At 38.8% G+C, this 20,702-nt stretch overlaps 2 protein-coding genes across 6 annotated transcripts in view; one reads left to right on the top strand and one right to left on the bottom strand.

The window, feature by feature from the left end:
- Positions 1-6,863, top strand: part of LOC134744716 (structural maintenance of chromosomes protein 3) — a 34,737-nt gene extending 27,874 nt beyond the window's left edge. Inside the window, exons 20-23 of the mRNA XM_063678634.1 lie at positions 1,104-1,284; positions 2,073-2,255; positions 4,225-4,365; positions 5,249-6,863. Of these exons, the coding sequence (XP_063534704.1) occupies positions 1,104-1,284; positions 2,073-2,255; positions 4,225-4,365; positions 5,249-5,320 (577 nt within the window). The 3' untranslated portion in view covers positions 5,321-6,863. The remainder of the gene's footprint in view (positions 1-1,103; positions 1,285-2,072; positions 2,256-4,224; positions 4,366-5,248) is intronic.
- Positions 6,864-7,748: 885 nt separating this feature from the next.
- The window catches only part of LOC134744579 (5'-3' exonuclease PLD3-like), a 66,317-nt gene continuing 53,363 nt past the window's right edge, over positions 7,749-20,702 (bottom strand). For all 5 annotated transcript variants that reach the window (XM_063678428.1, XM_063678432.1, XM_063678429.1 and 2 more), the window contains exons 8-12: positions 17,214-17,345; positions 12,378-12,517; positions 11,932-12,097; positions 11,475-11,636; positions 7,749-10,902 (exon numbers count right to left, since the gene is read on the bottom strand). In XM_063678428.1, the coding sequence (XP_063534498.1) occupies positions 10,771-10,902; positions 11,475-11,636; positions 11,932-12,097; positions 12,378-12,517; positions 17,214-17,345 (732 nt within the window). In that variant the 3' untranslated portion in view covers positions 7,749-10,770. The remainder of the gene's footprint in view (positions 10,903-11,474; positions 11,637-11,931; positions 12,098-12,377; positions 12,518-17,213; positions 17,346-20,702) is intronic.

The following is a 20,702-nucleotide window of genomic DNA, read 5'->3' as shown; positions in this document are numbered from 1 at the left end:
ACTGATTTCTTTAAAACTTGTTGATCTAATCTACATACACACATACGTTTACTACGACAAATGTTTGCTATTAAATATGATGTCTTATTGCATTAGTAATAGAGTATCGTTTTGAATGGCAAAGTTATAAGAATATCCGAGTCATTTTGACAATTAACTATATCACGGTTTCGTATTGTATTAAGTTAACTAGTTTTACTTATTCATCTTATCTGTACTTCAAATGGATTTTTTATTTTTTGTAACTTACCATCTCGAATTTACTGGTTGGAGTCAATCCAAAAGCTTTATATAGTATGCGGTCTATCTACTGAGCTCGTTCACTTACCTGTACTAACAATGGTATTCTGTTAAACAAAAGCCATTATTTCTTTTGTGCCTGAGCGCGTGGCCATTGTGTGTGAGCCTCAGGCACAAAGGCCACGCGCTCAGGCACAAAAGAAATAATGGCTTTTGTTTAACAGAATGCCATTGTTAGTACAGGTAAGTGAACGAGCTCAGTAGATAGACCGCATACTATACCATTGCCTTAATTTTTCAAAAATAAGTTGTTTCAATTAAATAGTCCTTGTTTGCTCAAGTTATGCAAAACTTAAGTATCGAAACCCATTGATTTAAACAGTACTATTTGCATAAGATTTATTTAGGCATCGCAGCAAACAATAGCTATTTATGCAACAAGTGCGGAAATCATTTTAACGCACGTGTATCATACAATGTTTTACTATGCACAATGCGAGTAAATAAAAAAACATCATGGCAAATAAGTTTAATTATTAAAAGGAGTGTTTTAAATCGACACGAGTTGCAAATTACCTATTCGCACGTGTATCGTACAACGTTTTACAGTACATATGGCCCTTTAAACTTTCGACATATGCACGAAAAGTGCTCTTTTCCGCACTAACTTTTATTTTTCTTTTCTTTTCTAGTGCGAGAAAGTAGCACCATATGTACTGTAAAAAAAAATTGAAAACAAAAAGCACTAGTGCGGCAAAGTAGTACTTTCCTATATGGTATGGCTCCGTAGGAAACGCACTTTTCGAGCACATGCATTGTAAAGCATCTTTTTACATTAGTGTATTAGAAATGTTTGTTTTCAGCGGCGAAAAAATCCGTGAGCTCATCGAAACACTAGAGTACAGGAAACTCGAAGCCATACAGTTCACGTTCAAGCAAGTCAGCAAGAACTTCACAGATGTGTTCAAGAAGTTAGTGCCGCAGGGAAGAGGCAGTCTTGTCATGCGCGTAGCCACCGAAGATGGACAGGAGGTTATCTCTGACGTGAGTAGATTTTTTAAAAGGAAAAAAACGGAACCTTATAGGATCACTCGTGCCCTCGTGCGTCTGTCTGTCTGTCCGTCTGTCACAGCTCAGTTTCACCAAAACTACTGGAACAATTAAGTTGAAATTTGGTACACATAAATTTGTGACCCAAAGACGGACATTTTTGGGGGGTAAATGAGAAAAATGACCATACAGTGAAGGTCGCGGGAATTCGGTGGATGCGAGCGGCACAGGATCGGTCGGAGTGGCGAGCCTTGGGGGAGGCCTATGTCCAGCAGTGGACGTCTATCGGCTGACATGATGATGATGATGATGATGAAATGAGAAAAATAAGAAATCAAGTTTTTCAAACTATATCGTGTACAGTCGCCATCCGATATATCGGAGCGGCCGAGGTGCTCAAAAATATCTAAACACGCACTTAACGTCTTGACAATAGAGGCGTGTTCAGATATTTGTGAGCACCTTGGCCGCTCAGATATATCTGATGGCGACTGTACAATATACATAATAAGCTCATTTTGATTGAGCTAGATTGAGATCATTTTGAAATCTCAAATATTATTTATTGTAATTTCAAAATAAATAGAAGTTATTTAAGAAAATAGACAAAAAATGACCATTATTACTATGCAATTAGTATAAAGGATCTAAAACGATGACGTCACAAATTACCTTTTCTAAATGAGTTTTTGTTGATTTAAATCAATCCAAATTTATTGTATCCATAGGAAACACCTCATTTTTTTAATAATTACTCGAGATAACGATCATCTTGTTCATAGCGGGCGAACGCCGACCAATTCACCGGCGTGGGCATCAAAGTGTCCTTCACCGGCGGGGAGGGCGACATGCGAGAGATGAACCAACTCTCCGGAGGACAGAAGTCACTAGTAGCGTTAGCTCTCATCTTCGCTATTCAGAAATGCGATCCCGCGCCGTTCTACTTGTTCGACGAAATTGATCAAGTAAGTTGCTGTTTCTTGGTGCACTACTGTATAGTTCATTCCGATTGGTAGTGATGTCATGCGAGAGATGAACCAACTCTCCGGAAGACAGAAGTCACTAGCAGCGTTAGCTCTCATCTTCGCTATTCAGAAGTGCGATCCCGCACCGTTTTACTTGTTCGACGAAATTGATCAGGTAAGTTGCTGTTTCTTGGTGCACTACTGTATTGTTCATTCTGCTTGGTAGTGATGTCATGCGAGAGATGAACCAACTATCCGGAAGATAGAAGTCACTAGTAGCGTTAGCTCTCATCTTCGCTATTCAGAAGTGCGATCCCGCGCCGTTCTACTTGTTCGACGAAATTGATCATGTAAGTTGCTGTTTCTTGGTGCACTACTATATTGTTCATTCCGCTTGGTAGTGATGTCATGCGAGAGATGAACCAACTATCCAGAAGACAGAAGTCACTAGTAGTAGCGTTAGCTCTCAGCTTCGCTATTCAGAAGTGCGATCCCGCGCCGTTCTACTTGTTCGACGAAATTGATCAGGTAAGTTGCTGTTTCTTGGTGCACTACTGTATTGTTCATTCCGATTGGTAGTGATGTCATGCGAGAGATGAACCAACTATCCGGAAGACAGAAGTCACTAGCAGCGTTAGCTATCATCTTCGCTATTCAGAAGTGCGATCCCGCACCGTTTTACTTGTTCGACGAAATTGATCAGGTAAGTTGCTGTTTCTTGGTGCACTACTGTATTGTTCATTCTGCTTGGTAGTGATGTCATGCGAGAGATGAACCAACTCTCCGGAAGACAGAAGTCACTAGCAGCGTTAGCTCTCATCTTCGCTATTCAGAAGTGCGATCCCGCACCGTTTTACTTGTTCGACGAAATTGATCAGGTAAGTTGCTGTTTCTTGGTGCACTACTGTATTGTTCATTCTGCTTGGTAGTGATGTCATGCGAGAGATGAACCAACTATCCGGAAGATAGAAGTCACTAGTAGCGTTAGCTCTCATCTTCGCTATTCAGAAGTGCGATCCCGCGCCGTTCTACTTGTTCGACGAAATTGATCATGTAAGTTGCTGTTTCTTGGTGCACTACTATATTGTTCATTCCGCTTGGTAGTGATGTCATGCGAGAGATGAACCAACTATCCGGAAGACAGAAGTCACTAGTAGTAGCGTTAGCTCTCAGCTTCGCTATTCAGAAGTGCGATCCCGCGCCGTTCTACTTGTTCGACGAAATTGATCAGGTAAGTTGCTGTTTCTTGGTGCACTACTGTATTGTTCATTCCGATTGGTAGTGATGTCATGCGAGAGATGAACCAACTATCCGGAAGACAGAAGTCACTAGCAGCGTTAGCTATCATCTTCGCTATTCAGAAGTGCGATCCCGCACCGTTTTACTTGTTCGACGAAATTGATCAGGTAAGTTGCTGTTTCTTGGTGCACTACTGTATTGTTCATTCCGATTGGTAGTGATGTCATGCGAGAGATGAACCAACTATCCGGAAGACAGAAGTCGTCCATCTTTTGTCTGTCACACATCCTGGCTACATGGCCAGCCTAGTTCCACTTGAGTTTGAGACCATGGGTAAAAGCGTCGGTTACCTTGGTTTTTTCTCTGATTCTTGCGTGTCTTATTTTGTATATTTTCCGCAGCCCCATCATACTTCTCTCCATAGCTCTCTGCGTAATTTCTCCTTCACTTTGTTGGTGTATACCGATATCACAGGGCGGACACGCTATACATCAAAAATCACTTGCGTTTCTATGTGTGAACGGCACGTCTGTACACGCGTCATGCGTCATAGTGTAAGTTGCTTAAAAATAGTACTGAGCGGTCGGCAAACGGCCGTCAATCTGGTGTCGCGGGGCGAGGTCACTCGAGTCGGGGCGGGGCGGTGCGTGGCCGTTCTGTATGATAATACTATTACTTATTCTGTGCCCATGTTTACAGTTTATACTAACATTGAAGTATCCGTCTGCAGGCTCTCGACGCGCAGCATCGCAAAGCGATCGCGAACATGATCCACGAGCTCTCCGACTCGGCGCAGTTCATCACCACCACCTTCAGGCCCGAGCTGCTCGAACACGCGCACAAGTTCTACGGCGTCAAGTTCAGAAATAAGGTAACTACTATTTCCTACGGAAAAAACGTGCCTCGAAAATCAAGAAAATTTGATTCTCGTTCAGAGGGCGCTACTAGTTTTGGCCTACAGTCGTATAGATGGCGTTGACGGTTTCGTTTGTTATTTATCAATTTTAACGCATATCAGTGAAAGAGCATGGGTCAAAATCATCAAAATAATTAATGCAAATAAAAAAATCATTTATCTATATTTAAATACATTTTATCGTATTTTTACAAATCTTCAATTTTAGTTTTAAAGTGTGTCGACAGATGGCAGTGAATTTACTGGGGTTACAAAATTTACTATGACAGTACCGCTCTAGTATAAGTTACTCTATGCTCTTGGTTTAACCTTTTTCCAGAACGCACCAATCTACAAGGGTTTCCCAAAAAAAATCAAATATATTCATATTAATCCAGCTTTGATGATTCATTTGAAGACAAGTCTAATCTAATTTGAACATTAAATCTGAAAGCTGAGGTTGAAATTCTATTGGCGCGTATGTGGCCACGGCGAAGCAAGCAGAAGTGCATATACTTAGAAAAATTCTACCTATGCCGCCTGTGGCCGAATGGCACAGGCACCTGCCGCGATAGCAGAGGACGCCGGTTCGATTCCAGCCTCGGGCACTGGAGGCCTTGGTCACTTTTTCTTAGTATATATATATGACATTTATTTCAGTTTATAATTTATATAGTAGTATTTCTACTTGAAATAAAAACAAATTAAAATATTTTCTGAAATTAGAAGTATTCTAATAAATCGTACTTTGCCTGGAAAAGGGTTAATCCTGCTTCTTGTACAACTTCTTATTTAAATTTTTGATGTTTTAATTAGGTATACGTCCAGCGGAAATTTAATATAATATTTCTTATTGTAGGTATCCCACGTGGACTGTGTTACTCAGGATGAAGCGCGCGACTTCGTGGAAGACAGCGTCACACACGCCTGAACAATCATTGCGGTTAGACATTCTGTATCGATCTACAGATGTATCATTAGTACAGCTCTGCCACTTGACTACCGGTTGGTTAGGCAGTAGAGCGGTGGTTTACTAATTGTCAGTAGAAACTTTATAATTTTCGAATTGATCGAGAAGGAGATAAGAAATCGGAGTTATTCCCCGTGGTTTTCAGAAAAAATTAAATACCGCTTATAAGCAGACACTGTCGTCGCGTTCGCGAGAAAGTTTATTGAATCTAGTATTTTAAAATAATTAACAATCTTCACAGATGAAAGGAATAAAATGTTAGTGATTGAAATATGAATTAATATAAATTGTTCTTTTCTGTCACAAGTGCGTGTTATGTTAAATGTTTGCTCAGCTGATTGGGCTTATTATGAATGTGTTTTAAGTATTCCTTTGTTTTATGGCACAACGTTGTCTTGAAATTTTTACATAAACAGTGCACTGTTTATGTAAAAATGGCCTCAAAAATATAACTGCCTCTGCCTCTATGTAAAAGCATCGTGTTTTTATGATAGTTAACGTCATTCAATGTCAGTCTTACAAGACTTCATAGCAGGGATCGAATACCGGTATTATTTTCATACAAATTAACCTTTCGGTATCTCGGTTTTTATATGTATATTTAGCTAGTCTGATAATTCATTGACCTTACCTAAATACCAATTTAGAACATCAAAGCAATATTTGCGGATTTAGGGCGTAATTTTGATTTTTAGTTATACCGGTAACGATCCCTGCTTCATAGACGACCTAGGTACATTTAGTCGGACTAATAAAGAAAATAATTTCGAATTTGGAGTTTATCTCGTTCTAGTAAGGTTTACACATGGTAAAAATGTGTCAGTCTCGCATTTTAAGAAGTACCGAATGAAAATCATTACACACAAGTAAAGAAGTATGGACAAAGGATTTCGAAATTTAAAATTGTACTGACAGTTTCATGTCTCCACGCACACAACAACACGTATTGTTGTGTGCGTGACTTCTTTACGATGTGATCCAACAATGTTTATGTGAATTCTGAATAATGCCGTCGCCATACTAACGGGAAACGCGTTGATTATCGCGATAATGAACACTTTTCATACGGTCACTCTGGTATTATCGCGATTAGTTAGTGTGGCCCAGGCATAAGGAAATATAATTGTTAGTCTGACTCCCCTGCTGAGTATGGACTCAAATTATGTTTTCTAATTTTTGACCATTTAATTTTAAAATACCCAATATTGTAGGCAGTGAATAGTTGACCATTGATCCAAGTTTTATATTCGTAATATTTTATTTGATTTAATTTAAATACTTATGATTTATGATAGACATGTTTTAGAGGTAATTTTGGTAATCAAGGGTATATAACCCTTTATGGCAAGTCTGCAGAAGTTTTAAAATTTCATTGGTTTTCTTTGTTTAAAAAAAAATCCCAATTCTGTAAACTTGTCAAAATAGTGGTACCCTCAAGTTATCATATGACATCGCAGACGATCAGTGGTATTGAAATAAATCTATTGTCGACGTTAGAATAAATAAGCTAAAAGTAAAAAAATAGATTTCTATTTTTAAAAAGTGCTTTGTATTTATTTTAAAGCCTGTCCAGGAATATATGATCACGCGCCATGTTGCGGAATTTCACTGGAACTAATATTTTCATACTATACTGAACTGTCACCCTATACATGAAAATAACAGCGCCCTCTTGACAATGATCATATATTACTGGTCAGGCTTTACTGTCTCCTAAAATAACGTCCCTGGAGAAATTAAAGACTCACGAAAACGTAAAAAGGTGTAACGTAGAAGATGTAACTCTATAGCTGCTGCTTGACGCAACGTTGGCGCCACTGCGCAGCGACGCCATTTTTCATAGCGCTGACTAGACGCCGACGCACGAAAGACGCTAGTGTGGTTGTGTGTGTGGGTGGCTCTTTAAGCTTTGGTTTCCTAGGAAAGCGGTGCCAACATATATCGGACGCAAAAAGACGGTCTTTACGGTGACGACATGTGGAAAGTTCCACGGCGTCATAACACACCGTCAGCCACCAACGTCAAACGAAAAGTATCCAGGAGAGAAAATGGACGACCTTGATTTAGTTTTAATAATTTACTCGGAGGATGAACTATCATCATCAGAAGAGGAAAATAATCGTGGTACGAAAGATCATTTAGGTATTCAAATCTCGTGATACAGAAGGTGCATTTGAGATTATAGTAGAAATGGCTTCACCGCTATCAAATAAAACGTTCACGAAATTATTGACACTGTCAAGACGGCCGTCATACATTGGCGGCACGGCGGCACCTTGTCAATCACCAATCACCGCCCTCGGAAACCGCACCATTTCGTTTACATAGACAACGTTCTAGTGACGTCAATTAGCGCTGCATTGTATGGAAATAAAAATGAAACACAGTATTAAGTAGAAGTTTGTATTTACAAAATTAACCGACAGGTACCTCGGCCTATTGCTTTTGGAGCCTTACGCTATAGAAAACATTCAAGGAACCATTATCGTACAATAATTTAAAATATTTATCATATTTTAGATAATTGTTACATGTAATTATTAATTAAAGACTATGATACGCATAATGCAAAGGAAATAGATATTCTCGTATAGAAACGGCAAATTTTCGATTAAATATAGAGTATGTAGTCACAGACTAAGTTGTCGAGGCAGTTAGGGTTTAAATTATTTTGGCTATGAAAAGTATCGAACCCTTAAAGTACGATTCATCGACCACATTACATGTCAATATAATTTCATTCTTAGCAATCCTATTTAAGGTTCAAATTAGATTGGACTATCTGGAAATGTGAGTCTTTAAATGAACCGGCAAAAAACAACGTATTTGGAATATATATCACTAGCTTTTGCCTGCGACTTCGTCTGCGTGGAGTTAGTAATTTGCATAGCTTATTTTTTACTCATTAGAGATAGGTACAGTCACGTCTAAAAATATCGATACGAACTAAGTGCCAAAAATATGTGTACTGGACCTTATTGCACATATATTAAGGTAGTCTATACATATTTTTGGCACTTTGGTCATATCGATATTTTCAGACGTAACCGTACAAATAGAAGGTAAAACTTTCGCAATGTCATATTGTCAAAATTGCACCCACTACCACAGAATAAGTAATTTACTAACGTACAGAAAGGAAACTTCCTACAAAACCGAAGTTTGACAGCGATTCAGGAACGAATCATGCTGTCCCTTTCTTATGTACTATCCCTTTCGGCTATTTAGGGTTGTCAATATTAAGGGTATTATCTTATCTGTGGTCGTACACGCAACTGACGCAACGTACAAGCCGAAAAAACCCGAACGCTCTAGTTTCCTACCCCTGCCACTACTGGCCTTGTGTCAAATGTTTGTCGTATTTTTAAAGAATATAATGTTTCTTGAATAAAAACAGAAATGCAAGCACGTTACCCATAATAACTCTTAAAAACGGCTGTACTACTGTACAGTCAGCAACAGAAGTAACGTGGGTGAGGCATCGAAAATTTTATTACAAGCTCATAACGCCCAGCGAAATTGTTTTTTTTTTTTTTTTTTTTTTTTTCAATTTATTTATTTATTTAAGACAACGCTGGCCCATAATGGTTAGTAACAATCAAGATTAAAAACTAAGTGTTAGTGGAGCAAAAAACAGAAAGCGACAAAACAAAACCAGACAGCAATAATAAGATTCTAACAACTATCACCTAATAGCGGTTATTGTAGCAAATAGATTTGATTTTGGTTCGGGTGAAAATTGAACGAAACAAATGCAATTTAAATGATTTTTTTTATTTCATAGAATAAATATCTACTAAGATAATGTAGGACCATGAGACTTGCGAGGTTCACAAATAAGTCAATAAAGTCGAATTCAGATAATTTTGGATATTTCGCCTCATTAGTTATTTCTGCTGCTGAGACTACGTATTGAATACTTTATTATTACAATTTAAATAGCTCTGAATAGGTATATATTTAAAATCTTATACATCACTACAAGGATATAAAAATCTAGGATAACAGTCACACAGCTCCCGAAACATTCGAAGGCACAATCGTACAACTTGGAAAAACGCAGTCTAACTATAAAACGCAACACACAAATATATTTTAAGATATAAAACTTTAATTCTACAATATTTCAGAATTATACTAAGGTTAATTAATACTAAAAGTCGAAAAAACCAAATCACAACCAAACCGTATACAATAAAGATATTATTTTAATGATCGACCGCACGTAAAAACGAATATACGCCTTTATTTCTACTACCTTATTTGGTTAGAAAGAGGGCACACAGCGATTATGGTCTACAAACCTTTTATTAAACGCATACTTGGGCCAGGAAATGAATGCTCAAAAAAATTATAGAGGGAAATGCTTGGAACACAATTTTTGACTACGTAGCTTTGTTTGGACTAGTTAGGAGGTGAACATATCAAAAGTTCCCGCCCGTAACCCTGGTGCTTGGGGGGAGAGGGGGGTTTGAAGGTTCCATTTTTCGGTTTTTCGATTATATCTCTGAAACTATGCGTCTGAGCGACATGGCCACTTATACAAAATGAAAAGTGATTTAATTTGTTACAAGTTTTACTCAATCAAGTTTTTCGATATCCGCTCTTGAAGGTTTATTTGGGGCTCTAAAGCTTGGATCTTGTAATAACCGGTATATATGTGACGTTTTCAATCAAAAGGTACCACATTGTCACTTGTCGATAAGGTTGATTTCAAATTAATGCTATATGGAAATAGCGCCTTATTGACAACCGACAATAAATACCCTTTTGATTGAAAATGGCACATATGTTGAGCCAACGCAGGCCAATCTTACGGACGCAGCCATGCGTTAGAGGGAGCAAGCCATATTATCTCGTTTCGTAGCATAACTGCCATAAACAAGCATGTATTTTTTTTATCGATCAAGCGTCAAGTATTACTAGTTGTTTAGTGCGGTCGGTCGCGAAATAATACCTTAAATAGAAAAACCAAAAAACACATTGAGCTCTAGAACGAGCACAGGGATTCGGATCCCTATCAAAGGGAACTAATAAACTGAACGAAGTCAATCTATACGAAAACTAAAAAGGTCTGACTTTTGCACATTTTTATATGGCAACATATTTTGCCAAATATTTTAAAGTTTAACCCTTCATATGCCGAACGTGGATCCGCGGTACTTTAAATAATTATGATTTAATATCGGATCAACGTCCCGGCAAACGACAGGTCAATTATTTCCCTGACTGAAAGAACTTAACCTCTTTTCGTGGTAAATAGCTGGGTCATATTCACTGGTAAATATGTTATATGTTGTCAGTCCCTCCGTTAAAATCGCTGGAATCAATTTTCTGACTTCCCCAAGTCCTCATTCCCTCTTCCTTAACGTACCCTACATTGCTCATTTTGAGTTTGTGTAGTTCCTCTACTATAACCGTGGCCGGAGCGGTACCAAGGGACTCAGCGGCAGTGGTACGGCGTAGGGCGAGTTCCAGTCTCGTTCGAATAAATCTTCTAGCTGTGCACGGATGTCTTGGGTCACGTTAGAGGCGCGGGGTTCCTGTAAAGATCAATATTGAATATTTTAAAAATTATTCCAGGCGTGTGTCACTCCGCGATTTCGTCGCGTCGCTACAAGTACCTGCGGCCACCCTAATTTTGGGGTTTTGCCTTAGTAATTGCCGCGCACCGCTACGGAACGGAAACCTGCACGCGCTTGCGCCGCCTTGTATACTTGGTTGTATTCTCCTTCAGAAAATTTGGGACTCCTAAAACAGAGGCCTTTAGATGGTGAAATTATTTACCATTTATGTTTATAGCATTTGTGTAAACTTTTAAGTTAGCGAACGCTTCCAAAGTTTTGGATTTCCAGGGGTTTCAGAATTCCCATTGTTAACTTGTTATCGTTAAAACTATAGTGGTCGTTTAGTATGCGTGCGTTTAGTAGTGGTGGGTTGTAAGTCTATGTGCAGTGTCAACGAAGTAGTCCTCCGACCAGTTGGAGGTCCGATTTAAGCGGAGCGATCCGTCATCGCGTACTTGTTGTGATTGACCCGCGCGAGGGGGATCTTCGCCTGGTTGTGCTTCGAAGGGTCGATGGGACGATGTAACGTTAACTAATTAATACAGCACCTGTAGAACGAAGGCGACGCCAGCGGTATCAACAAAGTAGTCCCCCGACCAGTTGGATGTGCCGATGTAGGCGGAGCGGTCCGTCACCATGTACTTGTTGTGGTTGACCCGCGCGTGGGGGATCTTCGCCTGGTCGGGCGTCGATGGTACTATGTAGCGTTTCTGAAACAAAATATTCCGTGTGAAAAATAATGACATACCTGTTTTATTTTGTAAGGTTTTTGTTTTTGTACTCAATCTATCTCCGAAACGGATTATTGATTTAGTTGTGGTTTTCTGTATAAGATTATGATACAACAGTCCTGAGATCGGTATAAGTGATTAGAGGTCGCTACGGCGTATGGCACTCGAGTAATAAACGTAAAATGAAGTTTTTTCAATGAAATTGTCGGCCACGTTGTTTTTGGGCTTTAACCAAATTATTCAGCCCATTTTACTACTTAGTGTAGGTACTTACCACTTGCAAGTCAACGTGTGGATACGCCGCTGCTAACGCGACGAGTGATCTCAAGAAGTTCTCTTCCGAAGGCGCGGAATGTTGCCACCAGCTGATCAGCATCTTCACTTTCACACGGTGCTCGAGCGCTGCGCGACGGATCGCGTCGTCGATTTTTGGCCAGAATCTGCGAAAAAAAGATAATGAATAAACCTGGCGAAGGCATGACTTTCCGAGAATAAGAGGCTTTAGACTAGCTGAGCGTACTAAGCTGTCGCAGTATCGTAGGTCCAAGCGCGGCACGGTGACGGCTTTACAGGAGCCACTCTAGATTTTACTCATAAAACCCTATGGACGTACATTGTGAATTTATTTTTCACTCTCTTTTCCGCTGCCGTCTGTGTTATCATTATTTTTATAGTGAGGCACGAAGCATTGCTAAAAGCCTGTATTCTTTATACACTTACTTCAGTTTAGGCGTAAACTCCATCACGGGCGCGTAGTCCATAACGGAGATGTGAACGAACTCTTCCGCGGACTCGATGATGGAGACTATCGCGTCATCGTCATTGGTTCGGCCGTGCGGACTGAAGGGCGGTGGGGAGCTCTGAAACAAAGGATAGGATTATAGATTTATGCCACATACTAAAGAAATGGAAAAATAGTTATTTGTTATACAAGGGTGCAAAGTTGTATTTTACCCGCGAGTGTGGAATTGAAACATGAGCAAGCGAAAGGATTCTATAGTTGAACCACGAGCGAAGCGAGTGGTTCTAAAATAGAATCCTGAGCGTAGCGAGTGTTTTAACACACGAGAAGTAAAATACATTTGCACCCGTGTGTAACACAAAACTTTTCCCCTCACTATAGCGAGGAAAGTGCAACATCCACAGGCGTTAGATCATCTTCATCACTGGAATCACTAATTTTTTTACGATATTATAACAGAAAACACTAGAAATTCTGATTTTTTTGTGAGTCGGTGAGAAGAACAGTAAAAATTTCGTTGACAATGTTGACATTTCTGTTCTGACGTATGAAATGTCAACGATGCGTTTTGAAATTGCATCGACTCAACTTGTGCGTTCAGAATTATATTTAACATCATTATAAATAATCAAATGTTTCTTATGGAATTTTAAGGTTTATGACTTAAAATTATTAAATAAAGCTAAATTTGGTATTTTTTATTAGATTCTCAAACCATTTATTTAATGATAATTAATATCGAACGAACCATTATTATGAGCGTTTTACGTTTTGTTATCTGTCAAGCTACTTAAACACGCTGCATCCAAGGTCAAATTACTTTCCCCACTAGCGGATAAAATGCGTTTTTCCCCGCTTGTTTTAAAGGATAATAGACGGCTTTCCGAGCTAGTGAGGGGAAAATATATAAAACTGTCTTGTTATGCCCCCTCTGCTTGAGGTGATGTTTCATGTTGCAAGGGCGCATGTCATATGCGCACAAATATACTCACAAAAGAGGATGTTGAAGACAGGGCGAAGTGGAAGAGAACAGGTCGGAAAGCGGGCCCTGGACTGCGAAGCAGTAGCTAAAGATCTAATTGACCAGGGTAATCGTAAAGATAAGAGAGAACCTAAAGAGAAGTAATAACAAAGACCTCCAATGGTCGAGGCTACATTTGAACCAGCGTCTTCAGCTTTTGCAACCCACTCCGTAACCTAATTATACGACTCACGTGTTTTAAGTCGCTCGCGCGACATGTTTCGGAGAGCCTAGGAGGCCCGTTTATCAAAAGCTTTTAGTTTGTAATACAAGCGGATGTCAATTTTTGACAGCTTTTGTTAGAAAGGGACTTCCACTTGTATTACAAGTGATAAGCTTTTGATAAACGGGCCCCTGGTCTCCTTTCTCAACATGTCGCGCGAGTGACTAAAACACATGAGTGAGTTTAAGCCGTAAAATAATTTAATGTTAGTATGTCTCAAAACATTTAATTCGATTACTCCGTAACCATTAACCCGGCTTGCCCCAGACGATCAAGGATAGCATTTTGTAGACCGATACCAAAAAACATACTAAACTGAGAGCAATCTAATTAAACACGGGCAGGCGATCAGTTCTATTACCTTTATTAAATTCTTATTTCTATGTAAGGCACTAAAAGTCTCGTGTTCTATCTCGTAACTTTCGTTTACACACCCAAACTGCCGATAATTGCAGTATATCATTAATCATTATGTTTACATTACATTGATCGGCCAACATAAGCGGTAAATGACCAGCATGTGAACGCCTCAATAAGTCTAAGTGTGACATTTCGTTTCTACTACGCCCGCCCTAGAGGTGAACGGTGATGACGCCAAAGGTCAGGCCCAGTTATGATAAAGAGCAGGCAACATTATACCTTTCAGGGTACCAATTATGATGAACATTTTTGATGTACATTGTATTAAAACTTTTTTCTTATATACTGTATAGGTATATTGTATTGTAAATCTTTTTTGTTAGAATAGCTATTATATTTGCTACCACTACTTTTATACAAATACAAATAAATACAGATAATTTATTGAAAAAAGTATTGTACAGAGGTTTAGAGGTAGAGGTTTTATGTTTGTAATTGGGACCTTTAGCGGAGGAATCGTTGACTCCCAAATCACAGGCTTTGACCTAGTTCGGGAGACATAGGCTCGACTCTGGTGAAACTATCACAAACCTAACTATAAGCTTTTCTGTATCTAGCATAATATAAACATTCTATACTGTGTTAGGTTTTTAAGTGAATAAATATTTATTATTATTTTAAAGAAATTTTAATGAAGATAAGCACAAAGTTTAACGTATAATGCACCGCAAACGTTGAAGGCCGCTTGTATACGTCCGTTGTTTACAACGGACTGGGTTACGCGACTACGTCCAGATTTTTTATGGCTCCCAACAGCTACATCCAAGAAAACAAGACAACGTCGCTGAACACGGACGAAAACAACGGAAACAACGGACGTATACAAGCGGCCTGTATATGTCCATGATCCATTTACGACAAATGACTTTTGTTTGGTTTCAAGACAGTTGAAATTAGAACCATTTATTATCTGTGGGTTTTTCACCTCGTTAAGTAAGCCGAGGGACGTAAGATGAAGATAAAATAAGACAACCTCAGAACCTTTTCCACACCACCTAGGTAAAATGAATGTGAAAATATTCCGACATAATATTTATTTACACCATGTTTGCCTCTTAATTTTTAAGTACACCGAAAACAATGAAAAGTTTACCTCGACTTAATAAAACACTATTATATAAATAACCTACCTACTTATTTCCGGTGTCGAATGCACAGAAATACTTACCTGTTTAATATTGAGTATATTTTACAAATTTAATGATTGTTGTAAAATACTTTGATCTTTTTTTTTATGATATAGTAGGCAAACGAGCAGACGGATCACCTGATGGTAAGCGATTACCGCCGCCCATGGACACCCGCAACACCAGAGGGGTTGTAAGTGCGTTGCCGGCCTTTAAGATGGGAGTACGCTCTTTTCTTGAAGGTATGAAGGTCGTATTTATATAACAGTAATTTTCTTGGGGTATAATTTCCACAAATAGGCCAATTAACAGCCGAAATAGGGTCATTGCCGGCCGCGGGCTCGGCCGGTCAAGGCTCTACTCTACTATTTAGCATATTGCTGGACTTAGCCCGACTAGATTACATTGAAAAGCTTTATTGCTTTAGGTAATGATTGGGGATTATTCATATCTTGAAAGTTTTGGCCATCAGCGAAAAGCGACTAGCGATAAGCGAGTTTTTCTCACCAGAGGGCCTACCGCGAAACACGTAGTAAATGTTTGTAATATAGGAAAAATTCATTGTCATTGGTGATTTTCCATCAGTCCGATTTCTTTGTCCAATGTGTATTTGCGTCTCACATTTTGCTTGGTGAGAGTGTGAGGCAAGACGTCGTAGGCAAATTCCTATGTTCAGTACACAATGAAGTTATGTAGCTTCTATAATTAAACTTTAGTAACAACCTGTACCAAGCCCATACTTGCATGTCAACTGTGAACTCATTACAACGGCCACGCCACACACAATATTGCCAATTCAAGTCATCCTTTACGACCCACGTTATGGCATACAAGCAACATTAGCCATATGACGACCGTTACTGGTCGTTACTGTCCATATTAACTACATACATATCGTAAACGCTGACGGAGATTAGGGTATAAAAGTTATGGGAAAAGTTGACGAACGGTTTTGATGTTTATATCTAGTAAAGTTTATATTATATACGTTATGCTTTTGTCATTAAGTTTCCATATTGCTAGTTCGTGTATCATTGATTCGGAGCGCATTTAATTTGTTTGCTTGCTTTAAATGTACGTGTATATGCTATTAATGATATTCAAAAACGTAAGTCAAATATGACATAGCCATTGATAATAGTTTGACCCCATCCGTCATTTCGACAATTGCATTTATTAAAAAGAGTAATTTAACATAGATGTGCTCAAAATTTTTATCAATGCCCCTTATTAAAGGTCTCACGCCAGCTCAATGTAGATTAGCGGCTTATCACAAATCTTTGAATTACTTTTTTTTGTATTTCACCAAGAACCAACAGCTACGGTTTATCCTTGGCCAGGTGTTCAGATTCCGTCAAGTCAACAACTAAGTGATCCGCGCCATAGCACAGCGGCGATGGTCGAAACATATCGGGAGCTACGGGTGTGGTAAAAAGTCTTTGCTTACGGTGGCGTCGTTAATCGGGTCGCCACTTTCCCGAACTTTGACGTGTAAAAGTAAAAATTATTTGTAATTTAATGTGTGTTTACTAACATTAGCATATTAAGATTAATTTAATTGTATTACTAACAAATTATATGGGCATTTGCCTGAAATAAATAATTGAATTGAATTGAATTGAAAAGTGCCCTTGTATTAGTTACCTAAATGTTAGAGCTTTCGACTTTTATGGAATAACTAGTTGTTGCCCGCGACTTCGTACGCGTGGATTAACCCTTTTAGGGGAAGAATATTTAAAAACGCTGAAATCACTTTTCTTGTATTTTAATAATATGCCTTTATCCGAAGTTTCAAGTCCCGCACTCAAAAAAAATTATGATCTCCATACAAACTTTCAACCCCTTTTTCACCACCTTAGGGGATGAATTTTGGAAAAACCCCTTCTTAGTGGATACTACCTATAACGTCATAAAAGCTACCTATTGTGAAAAATTCAGCTCTCTAGGTCCAACGGTTTGGGCTGGGCGTTGATTTAAGTGAGTCAGTCAGTCAGGACTTTTACGTTTATATATATATACTTACAGTGATGTAGGCGCCGACGCTGTGATGGTTGTCGGTGATGTTGATGGGATTCTCGATGTTGATGTCGGTGCTAAGGTTGGCGGGCCACGTGTCTGGTACCACGGCATCTTTGTCGCCCAGGCTCCAGTAAACCTGGGTAAACAAAAATGAAACGTTAATACACGCCAATCATAAGCCAGGCTCCCACTGCGGAAGACTATGACAGGATGCATACGTATATGTAGAATTTATTGTTTAAACACTTATTTGCTCCGTGCATGACTGTGGCGCTGCCCTAGTAGGTGTGGGACACATCCAGCTGCCAAATATTTAGTATGAACATGACGTCCCATAAAAGTTCATATTTTGACCATGTCGTGCGTTGGCGCCGCTTGTATTTCCCCCACCACCAACTTCGCACATAGCCAGTATAAATTAGATTAGATTCATTTATTTCTCATTGAAAATGTACATTATATTTTATATGTCAACATAAAATGCATTCACAAAAAGATCGGCGCAACACAATAACAATAATAACTAAGATACATATATACGGTTTATTTTTGCGTCTAAAGAAAAGCCAGTAAAAAATCCACTCTGCTTGCAATTGTTGCAACAGACGGCCGGATTTGAAATACTTTTTCTTTTGGTTGAGAGCTTGGTATTTTAATCGGACTACCGCTGAGAATGCGTTAAAGGGCCCACAGTGACTATCAGTCCGCCGGACGATATCGGCCTGTCAGTTAGAATAAAAATTTGACAGTTCCGAACAACTGACAGACCGATATCGTCCGGCGGACTGATAGTCAGTGGGCCCCTTTAATACACTCCCTACTTTTCAGACACTTTTTAATATTTATTGTAAACATGTAGATACACGATAAAGCTGTTGAACCGACTACTGTATGTGTACTATGAGTATTATCTATATTGAATGTAACGCATAAGAACACACCCTTGACCTCGACCCGCTAAGTGGACGGCCAAGGTTAAGGTTATGGGATCGTCTGCTACTTGTCTGCGCGGTGCGATGTTTTACTTTCCACTGTGGTGTGTTTAGCTGTTAGCTTAAATGTTGTTTCGTAAAAGGGTAAATGAAAATAATAATTATAAGTGAGTTCTACATTTCTAAATGCTTTTCACTGCACGCAGCTTGTTAGAGTTCCGTACCCAAAGGGTAAAAACGGGACCATATTACTAAGACTCCGCTTTCTGTCTTGTCTGTCACCACGCTGTATCTCATAAACCGTGATAGCTAGACAGTTGAAATTTTCACAGATGATGTATTTCTGTTGCCGCTATAATAACAAATACTGAAAACCGGCCAAGTGCGAGTCGGACTTGCGCACGAAGGGTTCCGTACCATTACGCAAAAACGGCAAAAAAATCACGTTTGTGCCTTACTTAAATATTTATTTCATTTTGTTTTTAGTATTTGTTGTTATAGCGGCATCTGTGAAAATTTCAACTGTCTAGCTATCACGGTTCATGAGATACAGCCTAGTGACAGACGGACAGACAGACAGACAAACAGCGAAGTCTTAGTAATAGGGTCCCGTTTTTACCCTTTGGGTACGGAACCCTAAAAACAAAATAAAATAAATATTTAAGTGGGTCTTCCATATTCCATACAACAAACGTGATTTTTTTGCTGTTTTGTTGCGTAATGGTACGGAACCCTTCGTGCGCGAGTGTGACTCTCACTTGACCGGTTTTTTTTTCTCTTTGGCCCTAAGATTGACTAGTAGAGATATAGGATGAGTAACGGTGCCTTTGTTGTAGTATAATAAATTAAAAACATAGTCCGACCAAAGTAAAAAGCCTGAATCGCAATAAAGTGATTACTTTTTTATAATCCCACATATCGTGCAAATGTTTCAATATAATTAACATGGTCGAGGTCGCAGATGCATATTTAATTGCGGTGTACTATAAATAGTAAGGGTGGCACTTTACAAGGTTCTGTTGACATTGGACGTGGCACGTAATATAGAAACTATCGCAAACATACCGTCCGGTCAGGAATTTTTCACCATGCACTACAAATATGGGGCATTTTCTATGAAAAGGGACCTTATTGTCGATAGCGCTTACGCCGCACAGCGTCGCGCGGCATTGTATTTACGAGTATATCGGAACATCGTTTATAATGGCGTAAGCGCCATCGACAATAAGGTCCCTTTTTATAAAAAATACTACATATTACTTAGATTGGCTAAATGATCAAGTCGCGTGATTTTGTTTTGCTATGATCAACTAATAGTGTTGCTCTTAATACCTAAAACACATTATTAAGTTTATATATAAAATACGTAGACGACTTAAAATAACTCAACGATGACGGTAACGATAACGACCCTATTATATCAAAAAACTTTCTACGAAGTTCCTTTAAAATATACTTTTAAACGGCGAGTAAAGTCTCGAGTTTCTTGTAAACCGAGCTTAATGAGTCTTCTACCGTGCAGCGAGCTAATTACGCTGCCTTGCACGTTCTATCCCACCTCACACCCTAATACCTAGTGCACGTGCCTTACGTACATGTCTCGTGACCTAATTCTCAGATAACGTTAGTTCATTCTTAAGAGCCAACAGGAGCCGAGACCAAACTCAATTTTGAGATTTGAAAGAGAATATCGTCGTCGCGCTGACGGGGGCGGTACCGCGTACCGAGGGACTATCCCAGTGTGTGTGGTGCACGCACACCGACGCGCACGTTATTTGCGCTCCTCGCCGGCCTCACGCCGCTCGCGTTTTTAGTAACTAAATTCAATATCCTTCTACAACCTGCAATCTAATTAACATTTCGAGTTACAGAATAGTAAAAAAACATAACATAACATGGACATACAAGAAAACATTGTTGTATAAAAACATACAAGATAACGGCTGTTAAATTAATCCAATTAAATATTTTTAAATATGATAAACAAAAATATTAAATTATAGTCGTGAGTATTTTAAAAGTAAAACTCCCTTATACCTTGATTTTAAACAAAGTATTTTTCTTATAACTTACTTGGTTCGTATGAATTAGTGACATACCTAATTAAAAAAGAAAGCTATAACTCCCGCGGGAACAATATAGGCCTTTTCCGTTCAGTACACCTGCATGAAATAAGATCTTTTCGAGCAAGCGTCTTGAAAAACAAATTTGCCGCTCTCCGGCTCCGTTGAATAGAAAAAAGAAAGCCTCAGGTTAGATAAAATTATCATAATAAAGAAACGTGTGACATGTGATATTTCTTACTTTGATGTAATTATACAGTTTTATTGATGGTCCGTTTTTTTATTTATGTGTCAGATTTTGATAAAAATAGGTATAAATTGAAGAGCTCCTAATTCTGATCGGAATAAATATGAAACCCAATAAATAAATAAATAATAATAAATATTAAATCAATATTATAGGACATTCTTACACAGATTGACTAAGTCCCACGGTAAGCCCAAGGAGGCTTGTGTTATGGGTACTCAGACAACGATATACATAATGTATAAATACTT

This window comes from Cydia strobilella, chromosome 10, assembly GCF_947568885.1.
Source record: "Cydia strobilella chromosome 10, ilCydStro3.1, whole genome shotgun sequence".
Classification (NCBI taxonomy): domain Eukaryota; kingdom Metazoa; phylum Arthropoda; class Insecta; order Lepidoptera; family Tortricidae; genus Cydia; species Cydia strobilella.
Note: the sequence above shows the minus strand (reverse complement) of the source record. Positions and strands in the feature narration are given on the sequence as shown.